The 19,618-nt window shown below is 50.2% G+C and overlaps 1 protein-coding gene across 1 annotated transcript; it reads left to right on the top strand.

Annotated features, from left to right (window-relative positions):
- The first annotated feature begins 1,289 nt into the window (after positions 1 to 1,289).
- On the top strand, positions 1,290 to 18,453 carry LOC142452541 (mitogen-activated protein kinase-binding protein 1-like). Its single transcript, XM_075553815.1, is given in 21 exon segments — positions 1,290 to 1,309; positions 2,073 to 2,164; positions 2,439 to 2,564; positions 2,865 to 2,935; positions 3,026 to 3,147; positions 3,372 to 3,447; positions 3,562 to 3,673; positions 3,835 to 3,898; positions 4,145 to 4,279; positions 4,463 to 4,599; positions 4,761 to 4,817; positions 14,253 to 14,485; positions 14,820 to 14,992; positions 15,217 to 15,362; positions 15,451 to 15,648; positions 15,819 to 15,903; positions 16,086 to 16,228; positions 16,231 to 16,359; positions 16,543 to 17,139; positions 17,646 to 17,731; positions 18,226 to 18,453. Coding segments are annotated over 21 exon segments (3,030 nt in total).
- The last annotated feature ends 1,165 nt before the right edge of the window (positions 18,454 to 19,618 follow it).

Here is a 19,618-nt window from a genome sequence, read left to right as displayed (position 1 = left end):
AATTATTGTATACCGGAACCTGCAGGATGTAAAATTTCCCATCAACAACTGATGATGGAAATGATAATGGTTTTTGACCCCCAAAAAACCCCATGTTGAGGCACTCTAGAAATGAAAAACGTAAATGTGGGTAAGGCAACACTGAAGGCAGCCTGTGTAACGCGGCATTTTATTATTTCCTTCACATTCCAGTACTTGAAAATCTAAGGCATCAGCTGAGAATAGTAAAACTGTTTGAGGCTCCATAATCGGTGCAGGGGAAACACCAGAATAATTGCCTCTTCTTTAATATAGTTGAATCTGCTGGAGTTACATTTGGAGGTGAGATAGGGGAAACTGTTTGAATTACAATAGTACGGAAGTAAAATCAATTTTACACTGTGAGAAGCTCAAGTGTTTTCATTGGAATCGGTTGTCTGAATGACACCCACCTGGAGCTTTTTTTTGTTTTTTCAGTGGTAGCTTTTGATTCTGTGTCTTCTCTTCTGCAGGCTAGGTTTCCAGGTTATTGACTGCTCTTTCTAGACTTTTGACAAACTCTTATTCTGCAGGTTTAAGGTCTGGTGCTGGCTGCAGTTTTGTCTATGGGAAGGAGAGGGACACAGAATCAAAGGGTTTATTCAGATGGTATATGTGTCCTAACGTAGAAGTCAGACAGAACAGTCTGGTTACTGTAGTTGCCATCCGCCTGTGACTGAGTTTTGGCTGCATGAGAAGAATGATAGGGATAAAAGTGATGCAAACAGAAGCAAGTATCTTTAATATATTGATGCGTTCAGACAAAAGCCTGGACAATGATCCTTTCTGGGGACTTTATATGCAGTCTCCCCTGACTCTAAAACAGTTCTGATGAGTCGGTGATTGTGACTGAGTAGGAGGGCTTACTGCCTAGATATCACACTCCGTAGGTCCGCATGAGGGCTATTCCACGTCAAGCGGTGTCTTAGTGTGCCTCAATCAGTGTTTCCACCCAAATCCCTAGGCTTCTGAAGTTCCTAGTACCCTGTGTCCTGCAGTCCCTTTTACCCAATAACCCTGGTGTTTATACTTTATAACCACCTTTTCATTTGTGGAGATTAAAAAAAATTTGTTATTAAATAATGTGGTTTGTGTAAATTGAAAAAATAAGCCATTAGAAACTTATTTGGCTAAAAAAATTATGCCAGTTTGCAAGGAAATGTCTGGATAGGCTGAGTAGGCAATAATAGAGCCGGTTCAAAATTGGCAGCCAAGCACTTGCTTCACTGAATGTGTGTCACTATCCACAGTGTTGGAAGCAAATTGGCGTCATGAAGCAGGTTCCTGGAAGGTCCCCATATCACTTTTCAAGGACTTAAACCACACGTTTCCCCATTCCATTTAGCCTTCCAGATCATTCAATCTTTTTGAAAACAGGTCAATTTCACATTCAGTTCATCAGCCCACAACTCAATTGGCTCATATCAGTTCAAAGACCCAGAAAAATGTGGAACAACAAACGTTGATTGAAAGTTTCTTTTAGTTCTGTTTTTCCATGCAGCCTCCTCCTAGCATTGTGTCTGGTATTCTTGACCTAAATGTATAAGGAACTTAGGATAGTCATGAGGAAACATCAGGGAACCTCCATTTGAGGTACACCAGCCAGAGTAACTTATCACACTCTCCCAGGTGTCAGGGTAGTAAAGACAACAAAGACTGAAAGCCGTTCCAGACTGGGACAGATGACACTCGTGTGCCGTGGGGGCTCCTAGGATCCTGGATAAACAAACAAACTCATTGGCATTGGGTTGATTCCAGCTCAGAGCAACCCCCGCTGGTGACATTTAAATAAAGTCTAATAGTGTTGTACCAGTGTGACCTCCGTGGTCCTTATCACTGTGTACTGTATTACCTAAAACATTAATACGAAGGGAGACCAGGTGAGAGAGTTGAATGTGACATATCTTGACTCATTTTTCTAAGTCTAAAGGTTCAACCCAAAAGGTAAAGTAAAACAGCTCTTGATGGAGAGGAAAAGGTGGAAGGGGGCGGGTGATGATTCTTTCCCCCGCTGCCTGGCACTGAACGGCCTCTCCTCTCTTCTCATTTTGCAGGGTCCACGAATTGCAGTCCCTGAGTGAAATGCTGAAGGTAGAGGCCCACGAGTCAGAGATCCTGTGCCTGGAGTACTCGAAGCCAGACACAGGTACCTGACCCTGGCCTAGAATGACCTTGAGTGAGCCCCTCCAGTCTGGCCAGAGCCACTGATACTTGTCCTGCCTCTTGACTATGGGGATGATCATTGTTTTGGCTACCAAAAAGTTAGTGATCCTTCTTGATCATTTGTTGTCTCTGAAGGCTTTGGGGAGGACTGCATCTCAACTCTGCCCGACTCCATGGCTCATGTGGCTTAAGGATGTGGGGCTCAGTTTCTCTGGGTGCTGGGCACTCATCAGCTGACGGAGTTCATCCCATCCCAGGTATGAAGCTGCTGGCATCATTGAGCCGGGACCGGCTGATCCATGTGCTGGACGCAGGGCGGGAGTATAGCCTGCAGCAGACGCTGGATGAGCACTCCTCCTCCATCACTGCTGTCAAGTTCGCAGGTGTGGGCAGAGCACTTAGACACACTCTGCCACCTACCACCCCTGCCACCTGCCTGCCACCCCCATGAGAAGGGAAGGCTGGCCTGGATAGGGGCGACAGGTGATGGACTCCCAGCCCAGGGCATGCTGAGCCGACAGGCTGGGCTAAGGGCAGAAAGACACATCTGGCATTGTTTGTTGGCTGTCCTGGTGAAAAGTAGCTGTGAGAGCGGAACTGTGTGGGTGGGTGGGTGGGGAGGGCAAAGGAACGGCAGCCCCTGTGCTGAGAGCGTGGAAACAGCTGGGCCCCCTCCTTCACAGCCAGCGATGGGCAAGTCCGCAAGATCAGTTGTGGAGCAGACAAGAGCATCTACTTCCGCACTGCACAGAAGGTACGGCACTGGGCTTCCCAAGGTCGGTGGTGGGGAGGTGACGGAGATGAAAGCAGGGCTCTCGAGTCTGTCCACCTGTCCCCCCTGCAGTCTGGAGATGGAGTACAGTTTACACGGACACATCACGTGGTTCGGAAGACGACCCTTTATGACATGGACGTAGAGCCCAGCTGGAAGTACACGGCCATTGGATGCCAGGACCGAAATATTCCGTGGGTGCCCCTTCTTCCCTCATGCCCTGGGGGGCTGCCTCCAGACATTACGTTCCCGTTTTGTCATTTTTCCTAGGATTTTATATCACTTTAGAATCTTACCATTCCCAGGAGGTTGTGGCTCCCTGGGTGTTGGCGGTGGCTCCCCTCCAAGGACGTGGGGCTGGGAGGGAGGGCTGTGTTTCTGCCACCCCTGGGTGCACAATGCAGACCTTCTCCCTCAGCATCTTCAACATCAGCAGTGGGAAGCAGAAGAAGCTGTTTAAAGGGTCTCAGGGCGAGGACGGCACCCTCATCAAGGTCCGGACCCTGAGGGATGGACACGAGGTCACAGGCCTGGGAGAAAGGGGTGCTGGCTACAGAGAGAGGACCAGGGCTGCCTGTCCTTGTCCAGCTCTGTGGCTTTCTCCTCAGGTGCAGACAGACCCCTCCGGGATCTACATTGCCACCAGCTGTTCTGACAAGAATCTCTCCATTTTTGACTTCTCCTCAGGCGAGTGTGTGGCCACCATGTTTGGGTACTCAGGTGAGTGTAGTCTCCGTGCTCCACCTCTGATACTTGGCCTCTTTTGGGACTCAGCAGAGCTGCATGGGCCCTGCTCACGAGCAGACCTGCCTCTGATGCTGGCTGAGCCTGGGGTGAGAATTCAAGGTGGCTCACTGGCCCTGCTCTGTGCTCCTTTCCAGAGATTGTCACTGGAATGAAATTCAGTAATGACTGCAAACATCTCATCTCCGTGTCTGGGGACAGGTGAGCGGATGCAGCTTCCCTGGGGGATGGAGTCTCGTCTGGGCCCTGGACGTCTCCTGCCTTATTCCTCTCTTCCATCTCAGGGCTTGGTGGCCGTGGTCTCTGGGATGTGGGACTGCACAGGGATACTTGTGGGCTGAACCGCACCTGGCAGTAGACGGCTGCCCAGGGAGAAGGGACTGATGACACTGCCCTTCCCAAAGGCTGTCCTCCCCTCCCTGACCCAACTCTGTGCTTCTGTCCCAGCTGTATATTTGTGTGGCGCCTGAGCTCAGAGATGACCATCAGCATGCGGAAGCAACTGGCTGAGCTGCGCAAGCATCAGCGAAGGATCAAGCAGCAAGGGCCATCATCACCCCAAAGGGCTTCTGGGCCCAGCTGGTAATAAGAGGAGCTGGGCCCAGATGGTGTGCTGCAGTCTTTCTGGCCCGCCCTCCTGGGCCCAGGATCTGTCAGCCAGCCACTTCTTCCTCCCAAGACCTATCTTCTCACATGAAGTCCACCTGGTGCCCTCTTCCCAGACTCAGCCTCCTTTCCCTCTGCCCTTCCTTGTCTCAGACTCAGGCACAAAGTCCCCCTAGTGTTCTCTGCTGGAGCAGCTCTCTCGTCAGACAGTGACAAGGAGGGAGTAGAGGAGGGGCCGGAAGAAGAAGAACTCCCTGCTCTGCCTGTTCCAGTCAAGAGCATCAGGAAGGAACCAGGTCTGTGGGGCTCAGGTCTGAAGGAGTCAGGTGGCCTCTGCGTATGGAGCAGCGACATGTGGGCTGCCTGGAACTGTGGGGTTGTGGCAGTGCTGTGGGGGGCGGGGCTCTGCGCATGGGTGGGCAGGAGCCACACCCTTTGACTGATTGTTTTTGTCTAGCCTCGGTCCCTAGTTCAGCCCTGCCATGAAGCCTGTCCCACTGGGAGATGAGTCGGGTAAGTCACCATCCTAAAGGCCAAGGGAGGGCCTTGGGGTGGAAGGAGGTAAAGCAACTACGGATCCTAGTGAGGGCCCAGGGAAGCTCGGGTACTTCCTGCGTGGGCTCCACGAGGTCAGAGGACCAGGGTGAGGTTGGGACTGGAAGGGGGATGTCACGGGCCAAACAGAACTGAAATCGGGAAATTGAAGGTCCCAAGAGCAGCAATCCAGAGAGCGCGCCCTGAGGAGGCCAGCTCAGGACCCCGAGCATTTGTTAGAGCAGTAGCTCTCCACTTTCCTCATGCCGAGACCTTTACACACAGTTCCTCATGTGGTGGGAACCCCAACCAGAAAGATATTTTCATTGCTACTTCATCACTGTAGTTTTGCTACTGTTATGAATCATCATGTAAATATCTGATATGCAGGATGTATTTATTGCTACAAATTGAACATACTTAAAGCGCAGTGATTCTTCACAAAACAACATGTAATTATATACTGTGAAATATTTTTTGAAATCATTTTATTTGGGGCTCATACTAATATCACAGTCCATACGTACATCAATTGTATAAAGCACATTTGTACATTCGTTACCCTCATCACTCTCAAAACATTTGCTCTCTACTTAAGCCCCTGGCACCAGCTCCTCATTTTTCCCCCTCCTTCCCCCCCCTCCCTTCCCTCATGAACCCTTGAAAATTTAAAATTATTCATTTGTCATATCTTACACTGTCTGACGTCTCCCTTTACCCAATTTTCTGTTGTCCATCCCCCAGGGAGGAGGCTATGTGTAGATCGTTGTAATCAGTTCCCCTTTTCTACACCACCCTCCCTCCACCCTCTCGGTATTTCCACTCTCACCGCTGGTCCTGCAGGGATCATCCGTCCTGGATTCCCTGTGTTTCCAGTTCCTATCTGTACATCCTCTGGTCTAGCCAGATTTGTAAGGTAGAATTGGGATCATGATAGTGGGTGGGGAGGAAGCATTTAGGAACTAGAGGAAAGTTGTGTATTTCATTGTTGCTACACAGCCCTGACTGCCTCGTCTCTTCCCCGAGACCCTTCTGTAAGGGGATGTCCAGTTACCTACAGATGGGCTTTGGGTTCCCACTTCACATTCCCCCTCGTTCACAATGATATGGTTTTTGGTTCTTTGATGCATGATACCTCATCCCTTTGACACTTTGTGATCACACAGGCTGGTGTGCTTCTTCCATGTGGGCTTTGTTGCTTCTGAGCTAGACGTCTGCTTGTGTACCTTCAAGCCTTTAAAAATCCAGGTGCTATATCTCTTGATAGTGGGGCAGCATCAGCATTTTTCACCACATTTGCTTATGCACCCATTTTTCTTCAGTGATTATATCGGGAAGGTGAGCACACAATGGTAGAATTTTTTGTTCTTTGATGCCTGATATTTGATCCCTTCGGCACCTCATGATCACACATTTTGTGTTCAGCAATCGTGTTGGGAAGGTGAGCATCATGGAATGCCAGTTTAATAGAACAAAGTATTCTTGCATTGAGGGAGTACTTGAGTGGAGGCCCAGTGTCCATCTGCTACCTTAATACTAAACCTATAAATATATGCACCTATATCTGTTTTTCCATCCTCATATATAAATATATTTACATATGTACATGCCTTTATTTAGACCTCTATAAATGCCCTTTGCTCCCAAGCTCTTTCCTCTATTTCCTTTGACTTTCCTCTTGTCCCACTGTCATGCTCAGCCTTTATTTGGGTTTCAGTAATTCCTCTGGTTACATTACCCTTGATCAAACCCTACAAGGCCTCTTACACCCTCGTCACCACCGATTTGGATCACTTGTTCCCTGGTCTCTGGGTTTGTTAACACCACTACCTTTCCCCCCACCTCCCCCTCTCCCATGTCCCCCCAGAACTGTCGGTCTGGTTGTTTTCTCCTCCAGATTGTTCATCCAGCCTGTCTTATTTAGACAGACTTGCGGAGATAATAAGAGGCACACACACAAAAAAGACAGAGCAAAACCAAGCAACAAAACAACAACAAAAAGCCAATGACAAAACAAAACACAAAACAACAACAAGCAAAAAAGAAAAGCTTGTAGTTCGTTCAAGGACTGTTTGTTGGCTTTTAGGAGTGTTTTCCGGTCGAGTCTAATGGGATGCCAAGCCCTGGCCCCAAAGGCTAGTTTTGGTATTCCCTGGGGACTTCGTTGCTCTGTTCTCCTTGCTGTTCTGTTCCCACACCCTTAGTGTTTGGCCTCCATGTGGTGGGATCAGATCGGGTTTAATTCCCACACTGTTATCTCCACTGTTGTCCCCTGTAGGGTTATGGGTCAGTGAGGGATGCCATGTCTCGTGGTGGGGTCGGCCATATGGTCTTCTCTGTGGATTGGCTGCTCTGAGCGGGAATATCGTCCTCAAGGCTTGGTGGGCCAGGATGTGCTCCACTCTCTCTTCCTCCCCCATCATTTGCTCCCATGTGCTTTGATCAGACATGCCCCTCTCCCTGAGCTGTAGATTCAGTGCTGTCCTCTGAAATAGATTCTTCACAGGGGGGCTGGGGGGCGGCTGTCCACATAGTTGAGATTGGGGCCGGACCCTCAGACCTCTCCACTGGTTCCCTACTCCATACCGGCATGTTGCATTTACATCTTGGAGCACCGGGTTGAAATCTGGTCCCTCTTTCCCTGTGGAGATATAAACAATACCCTCCCCTTGGGTGGGTTAGTGCCCTGGGCCCCAACTACCCATTTCTTTTTTATTTTTATCCTTTCCCCCCTTCCTTTTTATTTGGCTACCATATATATCCCTGAATTTGGTCTGGTCACTACCATACTACCTGGTCTTCAACTCCAGGAATGTTTGTATACAATAGCTTTTTCCCATGCCCCTTTTGCATTTTTTTAAGCTTACCTCGGACTCATGTTGTACTTGTCCTTTTGTGCTTGGCTTACTTCCCTTAGCATGATTTCCTCCACTTCTTCCCATGTGGCGATGGGCTTCATATGTTCATCACTGCTTTTTACTGATGCGTAGTACTCCATTGTATGTATGCACCAGTGTTATAATCCACTCATCAGTTGGAAATTTGGTTTGTTTCCAACTCCTTGCAATTGTGAACTGTGCCGCGATGAACATTGGAGCACAGATGTCTGGCCATGGTTTGTTTCTTGCTCCTTCTGGTTATATGCCCAGTAGTGGGATTGCTGGGTCATTTGGTAGCTCAATTTCCATTTGTTTTTGGTATCACCACATTGATTTCCATAGTGGTTGTACATACCTACAGGTCCACCAGCAGTGGATGAGAGTTCCTGTCTCCCCACAGCCCCTCCAACACTTCTTGCTTTCTGATTTTTTGAATTGGGCTACCTTTGAGAGTGTTAGGTAATACCTCATTGTTGTTTTAATTTGCATTTCTCTTATGGCTAAAGATAAGGAACAGTTTCTTATATGTTTATTGGCCATTCGGTTTTCAGACTCTTTGAAACTTCTGTTCAGGTCCTTTGCCCACCTCTGCGGGAAATTAAATTTGTTTTCTTTTTGGAAGCTAGCAGAGTATTGTAGATTTTAGTAATAAGACCTTTGTCTGATGTGTCATTGCTACAGATGTTTTCCCAGTCCATGGACTCTCTTGGTGAATTCTTTCAATATACACAGGTGTTTTATCTTCAGTATATCCCACTTGTCAATTTGTGCCTTCTCTGTGTTTGTGTCCTTCCCTATTTCTGATAGCCTCTGTATTCCCTGTGCCAAAGAACTCAAGTTAGTCCCAATTCCCTCATTGATGGCCCTGATAGTGTGGGGTTTTACCTCAAGGTCTGTCATCCACCTTGAGTTTATTCTTGTTCATGGAGTGAGATAAGGGTCTTGCTTCATTTCCTGTAGGTAGATATCACATTTTTCCAGCACCACTTGTTGAAGCGGCATCTGCTTCCCACTGGACATTTTTTGGCCCTTATCAAAGATCAGTTTTCTGTATGCTGATGATTTTATTTCTGTGGTTTCAGTTCTTTTCCATTGGTCTGAGTATCTGTCACACCAATACCATGCGGTTTTGACAACTGTAGCTGTATAGTATGTGCTAAAGTCAAGTAAAGCAAGCTCTCTCACTGTGTCCTTCTTGAGGAGTCTCTGCTAATTCTGGGCTTCTTTCCTCTCCATATGAAGTTGGTAATCAGTTTTTCCATTTCTTTGAAGAAAGATGAGGGTAATTGTATCGGGATTGCATTAAACTTATATATTGCCTCGGGCAGAACTGACATCTTTACTAAAATGAGTCTTCGAATCCACGAGCATGGGATATTCTTCCATTTGTTGAGCTCACTCTGGATTTCTTGTAATAGCGTTTTGTAATTTTCCTTATATAGCTCTTTTGTTTTTTCAGTCAGGTATATCCCTAGATATTTGAACTTGTGCTTGGCTATTGTGAAGGGTACCACCTTTTTGATCTCCTCTTCTGTGGTCTTATCCGATGTGTATAACAGTCCGATGGACTTCTGTTTGTTGATCTTGTATCCTGCCACTCTGCCAAACTCCTCTGTTGCTTCCAGTACTCCCATTGTGGAGCTTTTGGGACTTTCCATATATAAAATCAATCATCTGCAAATAACGATAGTTTCACCTCTTCCTTCCCCAGACGAATACCTTTGATGTCTTTTCTTTGCCTTATGCTGTTAGCCATAACCTCCAGTACAATGTTAAATAAGAGAGGGGACAAAGGGCATCCTTGTCTGGTCCCCCTTTTCAGTGAGATTGTGTGCATCTTTTCTCCATTGACTACCATGTTGGCTGTTGTTTTTTTTTCATGTATAGCTTGTATTATCTTGAGGAAGTTTCCTTCTGTTCCTATCGTCTCAAGTGTCTTAAACAGGAATTGTTGTTAGATATTGTCGAATGCTTTTTCTGCATCTATCGATATTATCATGTGGGTCTTAGTTTTTCATGTCAATGTGGCGAATGGTACTAGTGATCTTTCGTATGTTGAACTATCCCTGCATCCCTGGTAAGAATCCCACGTGGTCATGGTGAATTATTTGTGCAGAGGTGTACTAGCTTCGTAGAAGGAGTTCGGGAGTTTGCCGTCTTCTTCTATGTTCCTGAAGAGTTTGTGTAGGATTGGTCTTAGTACTTCCCTAAGTGCTTGGTAGAATTCTCCAGTGAATCCATCTGGTCCACGGGATTTTTTTTGTTGGTAATCCCTTGATAACCTGTTCTAGTTATCCTATTGCTATGGGTCTGTTGAGGTTCTCGACGTCTTTTGGGGATAGTCTAGGGAGGGATTGTTTTTCCAAGAATGTGTCCATGTCTTCCAAGTTGTTGAGTTCATTGGCGTACAATCCTTCCTAGTACTGTGTAATTATCTGTTTGATTTCATTAGGGTCTGTTGTAATGTCCTCTCTTTCATCCCTCATTCCTGCTGTTGAAATTTGTTCCTTCCTTTCTTTGGTTAGGTTTGCCAGCTGTCTGTTGATTCTGTTTATCCTGTCAAAGAACCAACTTTTAGCAGCTTTAAATATTTCCATAATTTTATTATTTTCTCACTCTTGAATCTCAGCCCTAATTTTTATTATTTCTTTTCTTTTCCTATTAGTGGGATTGTCCTGCTGACTGTGGTCTAGTTGTGAATTTTTTGGCCTGCATATCAATCATGAGTCTCTACCTCTTTCATGTGTGCATGTATTGCTATGAAACTTCCTCTGATAACTGCCTTTGCTCTGTCCTGTAAGTTTCGGTACATTGTGTTCTCATTCTCATTGGTTTCTAGAAATTTCCCAATTTCATCTTTGATCTGTGCCAGTATGCACTCTTTTTGCAGTAGAGAGTTATTGATCCTCCAATTGTTTTCTCTTGTTTTCTTTGTCTTCCTTTTGTTCCTTTTCAGCCCTATGGCACAGTGTTCAGAGAGAGAGAGAGGTCTGTAAGGATATCAATGTGTTTAAATTTATGTAGATTCGCCTGATGTCCCAGCATGTGGTCTCTGCCATGTGGGCTTGAAAGCCATGTGATTTTTTTGTATTTGGATGAATAGCTCTGTAAATGTCTATCAGGTCAAATAGTCTAATTGTAACGTTTACATCTCTAGCCTCCTTGTTGAGTTTCTTTCCCTGTGATCTGTCTTTCTCAGTGAGGTGCATTGAAGTCCCCCACTACAATTGTTGAGGCTGTGATTTCTTTTTCCAACTTTTGGAGTGTTTGGTAGACATATTCATCAGGTCTCTCATTTGGGGAATATATCTTTAGACTGCTTAGAGGTTCTTAGTATACCATTCCTTTGAGCATTATATAGTTTCCTTCCTTATCTCTTTTTATGGCTTGCAATTTGAGGTCAATTTTATCTGAGATTAGGATTGCAACCCTTGCTTTTAAATGAATTCCTCTTTGCTTGGTATGCCTTTCTCCAGCCTTTGAGCCTCAGCCTATTTTTGTCTGTAGCTTTGAGATGTGTCTCCTGCAGGAAGCAGGTTGGTGCGTTGTGTTTTCGAAGCCAGTCTGCTAGCCTCAGTCTTTTAATGCCTGAATTCAGGACACTGATATTCGTGGTTATTATCTCCATCTATGGACTCTGTGATGTCATCTTACACCTTTTATGTTGGGTGTTTGCCTACTTTCAATTCTCATTAGTGTGTTGTGCATGTTTGTGTGTGTGTATCATTCTTGACTTCTTTCCATCCTTAAGCCAATGCTATCTTGGGGTCTATTTTCTCTTTGTTGACCTCTGGGTGAGGTTATTCTATGTGGCGGTCTCTTATTTATGCTTGGTGAGTGCTGTTCTTCTGCCCATACTGGGTTGGCAAGGATCTTTTGTAGGGCTGGGTTTCTTATAACTTATTCTTTGAGTTTTTCCTTGTCTGAGAAGACTCTTACTTGTCCATCTATCTTGATTGATAATTTGGCTGAGTAGAGTGTTCTTGGGTTTTCATTGTTTTCCTTCAATTTTTGGACTACGTTACTCCACTCTCACCTCTTTATAGTTTCTGCTGATAGGTCTGAGCATATTCTTATTTGGGAACATTAATATGTGATTGCTTGTTTTTCCCTAGCTGCCCTCATGATTTTCTCCTTTTTCTCTAAGTTGGATAGTTCAACTATTATGTGCCTTGGTGAGTTCTTGTGATTTAGTCTAGGTGGTGTTCTTTCAGACTCCTAAATGGTTGCCTGATTTTTATTCATTAAGCTGGGGAAGTTTTCATCCAAGAATTCTCTCATTGTGGTTGCTGATGACTTCTTTGTTGTACCTTCCTCTCGTAAGCCAATAATTCTAATGTTGTTCTGCTTCATAGCATCAGACATAGCTCTTAGGTTTTCTTCCGCTTCTGTGATGATCTTATTAGATTTTTGTTTGCATTTGTTAAACTCTGCTTGGCTGTCCTCCAAGTCACTGATGTAGTTCTTTGTTTCCCCCAGTCCATTCTCAGGTCTGTTAGTCTACTATTGCTTTTTGTTATCTCCTCCCTAAGCTCTTGTGCTTCCCTTTGTTGTATGGACTTTATCTCCTGTTTCATTTCATCCTTTTTCTGTATTGTTTCCCTCATATCCCTCATATTGACTCCAAGCAGCATTTGGAAATTTCTTTCTGTGCGGCAGCTCATTGTCTGCTTCTTCTATGCATGTCCTTATGTTCAGGATGTCTTCTGCCATTGCCTTTTTTGTCCTGTTTTTGTGTCTATGAGGTCCTTAGGACTGATTGGTGTTTGCGTTGCTTTGTTTAAGCTGAGCCAGGTGTCATTTTCCAGGTTGTCTAAGAGCACTGGCTTCCTCTGGGAGACTTGTAGGAATGCTGCCTTGAACTGCCTACAGCTAATTTCCCTATGGAATTAGCCTACCGCTTTATCCTCCTGTGGCTTATCTCTCAGGGGAGTGCCCCTGAACGATGGTCTGTTGCCTGCTTTGGTGTAGACTACGGAGAATGGTGGGCGGAATTGTTCTGGCTAGGTAGATCACTGTGGAGGTTGGGCAGAGGTTCCTGCAGCATCTTGAAATGGGAGGAAGTTCCCTCAGTCACTTGGGACAACAGAGGAAAAATAGGAGCTCCCCCAGCCTCACAGTCAGGAATTCTCCAGTTAGAAGTTGGGCGGGATATCTCCTGGTGGAGGTTGGCTGGGATTTCCCAATCCTCGGGCTACGCTGCACAGGGCGGAGCTCACCTAACTGGGTGGGGCGCAGGCGGAGATGCCCTAGGCTGAGGCGAGTGGTTTGGACATCAGCAGTGGTGTGTGAGAGAACAGGGAAGAGACAAAGAGGAGAAAAAAATAAACAAACAACTAAGACTGCTGAGACAGGGGGGGTTAGAGAGAAGAGAGGGAAACAAGAGTAACAATGCAGCTGAGCCCTGATCCCTGCCTGTGCGGCTGCAAGGGTTTAATCCCTGCCCTTGGTGTAGGCAAGCTGTGATGTGTTGAGATTAAGCTCCTGCTCTGGCTCCAAATGATCCAACCCTAGCTGGCCTCCACTGTGGTAAGCCAAAAGCCCCCAGCTCCTCAAAACGCTGTGTGTCTGCGCCTACTTATCTTTATAATGCTCCTCCTGCGATCTAGCTGTGTTGAATTTCCTGCTTAGTTACTCTCCTCGGCTGATTTCTGTGGAGTCCCTCTGGTATATGTTACTTAGTCACCCTCTTCCCGGAAGTCAAGACAGCAGGGCATGGATCTGTTGGCTCAGACTGTGAAATAGTTATTTCTAATGACAAATAATTGAAATGTGTCTTGAAGCATGGTTTAGCATAGGTAACAGTCTTCATGCCAGGCCCATGCATGTGGGTGTATCTGCATGTGGGTGGACTCGCCTGGAGATGGATAGAGGAGCGGTGTCTCGGTTCCCAAGACCACCGGAAATATGTTTTCTGATGGTCTTAGGCAACACCTGTGAAAGGGTCATTCGACCCCCAAGGGAGTCTTGACCCACAGGTTGAGAACCACTGTGTTAGTGGAAGAAGGCTCTTGCCAGACAACACAGATAGGCAGCTGGACGGACGGACCGATGTGTAGAGAGCAGGGACCAGGCAGTCCCACATCTCCTCTACCCCAGCTCCTGGGCCAGCAGCAGCAGTTTTCGGGGTGGTGGTGGTGAGGTGTCTTCAGGGCATGCTGACTGGTTGCAATGTCCAGTTTGGGCCCTGCCTTGGTCCTTGGTGCAGTGAAAGAACTTTGGAGCCCTGTGCAGGCTGTCCCCAGTCGCAGGGGACTTTTAGAGACACCTGGCTCACAGGCGAAGAGCAGGGTGAGAGGATATTGGGTGATGGCAAGGGTAGAGCTCTGGAACCAGACTTACGTAGACTGTGGGCTTGGCCAAGGTACACAAACCTGTGCTTCCATTTCCTCGCCTGTCAGAAGTGGATAAGAGGTTATTGTGAGGATGAAGTGAGTGAATACTTAACGTTAGTGAATGCTAATGTTAAGGGCATACAGAGCATGCAGTAAGTGCTATCTGAGTGTCTGTTAGTGTTCCTGCTGCCCCGCTCCCCACACAGGAGACCGGGTTCCTGGGCCCAGCTCCTGCATCCAACCATGGACCCAGAAGAAAGGGCCGCTGGGCTCAGCCGGGGGTGGCGCTGAGTGTTCGCTCCATGCTGGACCTGCGGCAGCTGGACACGCTAGTTCTGAGCTCTGAAGACTCCAACCAGCACTCTCTGGCCAAGACCCTCTCTGGTCCTGGGAAGTCTGGTTAGCAAGCCTCTGAGGCCTCCCACGCTAGCCAGGTGAGTAAGTTGCAGCCTCGGTCTGGCTCTGTTCTGCAGTGCACAAGGTAACCCAAGCTGCAGGGGTGGGTGGGGGTGGGGGTGTGTGTGAGCGGATGGTGCTTGGGGTGGGCAGTGGGGAGAGGGAAAGGTGGCCTTTGTCTTGGGTGTGGCGACCTGGAGGACCCTTGGTGGTACCTGGTGGCTGGACGTTGGCAGCCCAGGGCACTGATCTCAGAACTCCAGCTGGGCCCAGGCTGGCTTTTAGCTCCCCTCCATAAGTCCTCGCCCAGTCGCTCACCAGGGTCCCTTCTCCCGTCAGCCACTGCAGTAGTGTGCCTTTGTGTGTTCCCAGAATGAAAAGCCCCTTTGGCCGTAGGTTTCCCAACTCTGTTCCTGCTCCCACGTTATTCGATTGTTGTCCCATGAGGAAGGGGTCTTTGCCCAAGATCTGGAGTCTGCTCCCATAGAAGATCGGACTGTCTACCCAGAGCTGAGTGACAGCCCCACCCTGGATACCAGGCAAGGGTCTTGCCCTGGCCAGCCTCGAGGGGTCAGGCAGCCCCCAGTTTCCCCTTCCTATGGAGTGGTTTGCACTCTTTACTCCCTGAAGGCTGTTCAGGGAGGGTTCTCAGGATTAGCCTGCCTCCTCTTCCCTCCCTCCTCTGGCCTGCTCACAGGCAGAGTTTGAGAAGGAGGCTGTGGCCTGCCGCTGTCTACTCACTGCACTTCCTCTCCATGCCTTGTCACAGTGAGTTCCAGGTGCAGGCCCCGGCTCACGGGGCCCTGGGGAGGGTGTACCCAGGCAACAGGGGCTCAGAGAAGCACAGCCCGGACAGCGCATGTTCAGTGGATGACAGCAGCAGCCTTCTTTCCAGCCCTGAGCACCCCAATGAAGGTGAGGCCAGTAGAGTGAAGGGGGGGGGGATCTGGTGGCAGATGGGGGCAGGGCAGTGTGATACCTACCCCCCGCTCCCCACCTCCAGACTCTGAGAGCACGGAGCCCCTGAGTGTGGATGGCATCTCGTCAGACCCTGAAGAGCCAGCCGAGGGCGAGGAAGAAGAAGAAGAGGAGGAGGGAGGCACTGGCTCCTACAGGCTGCAGGAAGGCAGCCCCCATACCCCGGACCAGGAGCAGTTTCTCAAACAGCACTTTGATACCCTGGCCAATGGGGCAGCTCCAGGTGGGACTTAGGGCTCAGCACTTGGCCAGTGCAGATGGCCCTTCTCCCCACATGACCTAGCTGAACAGGAGGGTCCAAGGGCAGAATCCCACCCTGGGCTTCCCTGCAGGGGAGGTAGAAAGCTGGGGCCCGCCCACTGTCTCCATTCTTGATGTCTGTCCCCCTGGCAGGGGGCCCAGTCCGGGTGCCGGAGAGGACAGAGTCTCGGAGCATCTCTTCACGATTCCTGCAGCAGGTGCAGATCCCCCCAATCAGGTATGGAGACTGCCTAGGGCTCCCGGCAGGGCCCACCCTGCCTCCCTTAAGGGCATCTGTCTGCCATGTCCATGACGGTTGGCGACAGTTGTCTTGGCGCTGTGCCTGCCCTCCCTCCTGCCACCTTGGCCTGGTGGAGCACTGAACCTTGTCCAGGCCTACATCCACATTTCACCCCACAGGGAACCATCACCAGTAGCCTCCAGCCCAGCCCTACAGTCCAGACCCGTCCAAGCACCACAGGTGTCTGGTGAGCAGCCGAGAGGCAGTGATGCCAACCCCCCAGGCGCTCCCCCAGAAGCAGAGCCTTCCCCCGGCAACCCTGGACTGCCCCCATGCTGTTGCCACGATGCCGTTTGAGCCCCGACAGCAGCTGGGACCCCAAGATAGCAGCCACAGCCGGCTGTGTAGGTGGAATCCATGAAGTCCAGTCTGTGCACAGCCTGGGGCCGCAGGGTGAGGAGCCTGGTGGATTCCTCGGGGTGGAGGTGGGATGCGGGGTGCAAGAGCATGAGAAAAGGAGGGTAAACTTAATGTGGCCTTTCGGTGTCACACCTCACCTGGGATGACCCTCCTCAGGTAGCACTCCTGGGCCCTGAAAGCCTTCTTTAACCCCTGCCCTGCCTGTCTCCTCTGCAAATGAGGCGTCTGTACCAGGCCCATTGCTCACCAGGGAGACCAAGGCCCCAGAGGCCCTGGGCTCCCTGATGCAGGCAAATGGCTGTCCACCGCTGCCCCACACCTACTAGAACCCTTCCACCAGCTCCAAGGCCAAGATAGCCTGCAGCATCTCTGTCGGGGAGAACCTGGGTCTGACTGCTGAACTGCAAGCTCCGTCTCCAGTCCGAGTCTCACCACTCAGCAAGCTGGCCCTGCCTAGTCGTGCCCACCTGGTTCTAGACATCCCCAAACCACTGCCTGACCGCCCTACCCTGTCCACGTTCTCACCTGTCACCAAACGTCGGGCCCCTGGAGAGGCAGAGCGGCCTGGCTCCCCAGCAGGCCTGGGGAGGGCTCACAGTACACCTGACAGGCGGGCATGCTTCGGGGAGGGTGTTATTCCCAAGCCTAGGATTGAGGACCCAGCTCAGCCTGGGCCCACCTGCCCCTGTGCCCAGCAACTGCCAGTCAGCAGTCTCCTCCACGGCCCTGAGAGCGTGCAGCCGCCATCCACTGAGAAGACTCCTAGCCCCGTGGAGTGCACCAGGCCAGGGGCAGCCCTGAGCCAGGACTCAGGTGTGCACGGCCCCCAGCTCTCATCTCTTGTCCCATCCTCTCTCTCCCGTCTCTGTTGGCCGCTCTCTGGCTCCCTTCCATTTTTGTGTGTACAGCCTCTGGCGTGTTGCGTCCTGTTTGCTCCTGTCTTGGTCCATATCTCACACCCCTCATGGTGCGACCCTCCTACCAAGTCCATGGTTCTTTCAATAGTCTTCACCCAAACCATAATTCAAATTGTGCAGGAAGTATCAAAAGAGGAGAGAGGGAATACACCGAGCAAGAGGTAGCATAGGACCAAGAACCGAAAGTGCTAAAGAGGACCAAGTGGTACTGAGGGTATTGGCAAAAGACAAAGCTCCTGGCCCTAGGGCTGGACAGACCCTCTCCTCTAGATCTTGTTTTCTGTTTAGTGTTGGGCGAAGAGGACAGGGCAGGGGAGAAGGGTGCCTGGCTGTGGGGAGGCCTCTCCTGGATGCACAGACCCTGGGGAGGGGGCCTCACTAAGCTCCATTTGTCTCCCCCAGACACAGCTGTGAGCCTGGAACAGTGTGAACATATTGTGGCGGAGCTCCAGGACAACATGCGCTGGGCCATGCGGCTCTACCATGTGGTAAGTGTGTCCCCTGGCAGGAGGCGGCCGGACTGTAGTGCCAGCTGCTGGAGATGCTAAGATTCCCGGACAGTCATGATACGGTCTGTCCTCTGCTGGTGGGCCAGTCCTGGGCAGTGGATGAGAGCCTAGGCAGGGCTATTGATCCAGTGCTATTTGGACACTTCTGGCAGAGAGCTAGACTTGCTCCAGTCACCAAGGACCACCCTGAGAGTTCACCTGCCCTAGTTTCCTCAGGAGGAGCCCAGTGGGTGCCTGTTGCTGTCACGCACCTGTTGTCCAGAGCGGCTCTTTGTATTGACCCTCCTGCAGGTGGCAGTCTGTGAGGGGCTGATGGAAGCCACCTCAGACTAGCCCTGGAGCTCCTGGGCCCCGGGTGGGTGTGGGCTTTCTTGCAGAGCTTGGGCCGGGGAAGGTGGACTTTGTACTTTGTTACTTTTCAGGAGCGAGGAGCCCTCCCCAGTTTCTCCAGCTCCCCCGGGGCCCTGTTGCAGGTGGCCAGCTGAAAGACCCCCTCGGTGGAGCAGAGCCGCATCACTCAACTCCTCAGAGACACCTTCTCCTCTGTGCGGCAGGAGCTTGCGGCCCTGGCTGGGGCCGTGCTGGCCAGCCCAGGGGGCAGCCCAGGGGCAGTGGGAGCTGAGCAGACACAGACCCTGCTGGAGCAATACTCGGAGCTGCTGCTTCGAGCCGTGGAGCGACGCATGGAACGCAGACTCTGAGTTCCCGCAGCCTCTCCCAAGTGGACGGAATGTGGCTCCTTCGCCACTCACCAAAAGCTGCGAGCGGCGTGGAGGCCTGGAGTGGCTCGCAGGGACCAGCGCTCAAGAGGGCCGCCTGCTCCTCGGAGGCCCCTGTATTTATTAATTTATTTCCCTGACTGTTGCCTCACGTACTTGGAACTCCTGCTTCCACAGCCCAGGACTCGTGGCTCGTGGCAGGGGTCGGTCGTAGGTCTTAGTCATCTTGGTGCAGTGAGGGGTGGGAGGGCAGCGGCCTTCCCACCTGGGGGAACGGGCAGGGTGGCCCTCCCATTTTCGAAGCCATTTGAAATTACTGCAGGGATCAGCTAGCTCCCTGGGGTGGAGCATACACAGGGTATTCTGTGGGGTAGAGGTGAGAGGTCGGAGGGTCGTCAGTACCCATCTGCAAAGGGGAGCTTCACTTCTACCTCCACTTCCCTTCCCAAACCAGCTGCACTCGCCTGGCTGCAGAGCAGGCCAGGGGTTCGCCCCAATTCTTCACAGCCCACTGACCCTCCGGGGCATTCCTTGCCTTTAGGAGGCCCCGGTTGGTATCAGGGCCCGAGCCTCCACATTCCACTCCCATGCCCCCTTAAGAGACCCCTAGCATTGTCTGTTACCTGTCCACCGCCCCCCCTCCCCCCGCACACCTCAGCCAGCCCTGGTGCAACCAGCTGTGGACATTGCTGCAGGACAGTAAGCCCTTGGCTGGGCAAACATAGCAGCCTGACCCATTTCCTCAGGCCTCCCCCTCTTCTCCCACCCTGGTCCCCACCAGGCTGCTGTAGTCTAGAGGGTACCTGCTCTCTGCATCCTGAGAGAGGCTCAGTCAGAAGCTTGTGTGGGAATTTCCTTATGGTTTACAGGCCACCTTCTAAGGACCTTGGCTATGAGATGAAACCTTCCTACATGCAGACGCACACGTGCACACACACACGCACACACATGCACGTGGCTCCATGTTCTTTGCTTGAGTACTTGAATGGCTGCTGTGTGCTTGATTCTGCCTCACATCCTGCCCCAGCTTCACCACCTGGCTCGTGTACAATTCAACGACTGGCACAGAAGAGATGGGATACACTAAACCCAAATCTGGATTCTTGGTGTCCCGGCCTAGCTAGTGGGAGGTGCTTCGGGGGAACCT

Source organism: Tenrec ecaudatus, chromosome 7 (genome assembly GCF_050624435.1).
Source record: "Tenrec ecaudatus isolate mTenEca1 chromosome 7, mTenEca1.hap1, whole genome shotgun sequence".
In the NCBI taxonomy this organism is placed as follows: Eukaryota; Metazoa; Chordata; class Mammalia; order Afrosoricida; family Tenrecidae; genus Tenrec; species Tenrec ecaudatus.
Note: the sequence above shows the minus strand (reverse complement) of the source record. Positions and strands in the feature narration are given on the sequence as shown.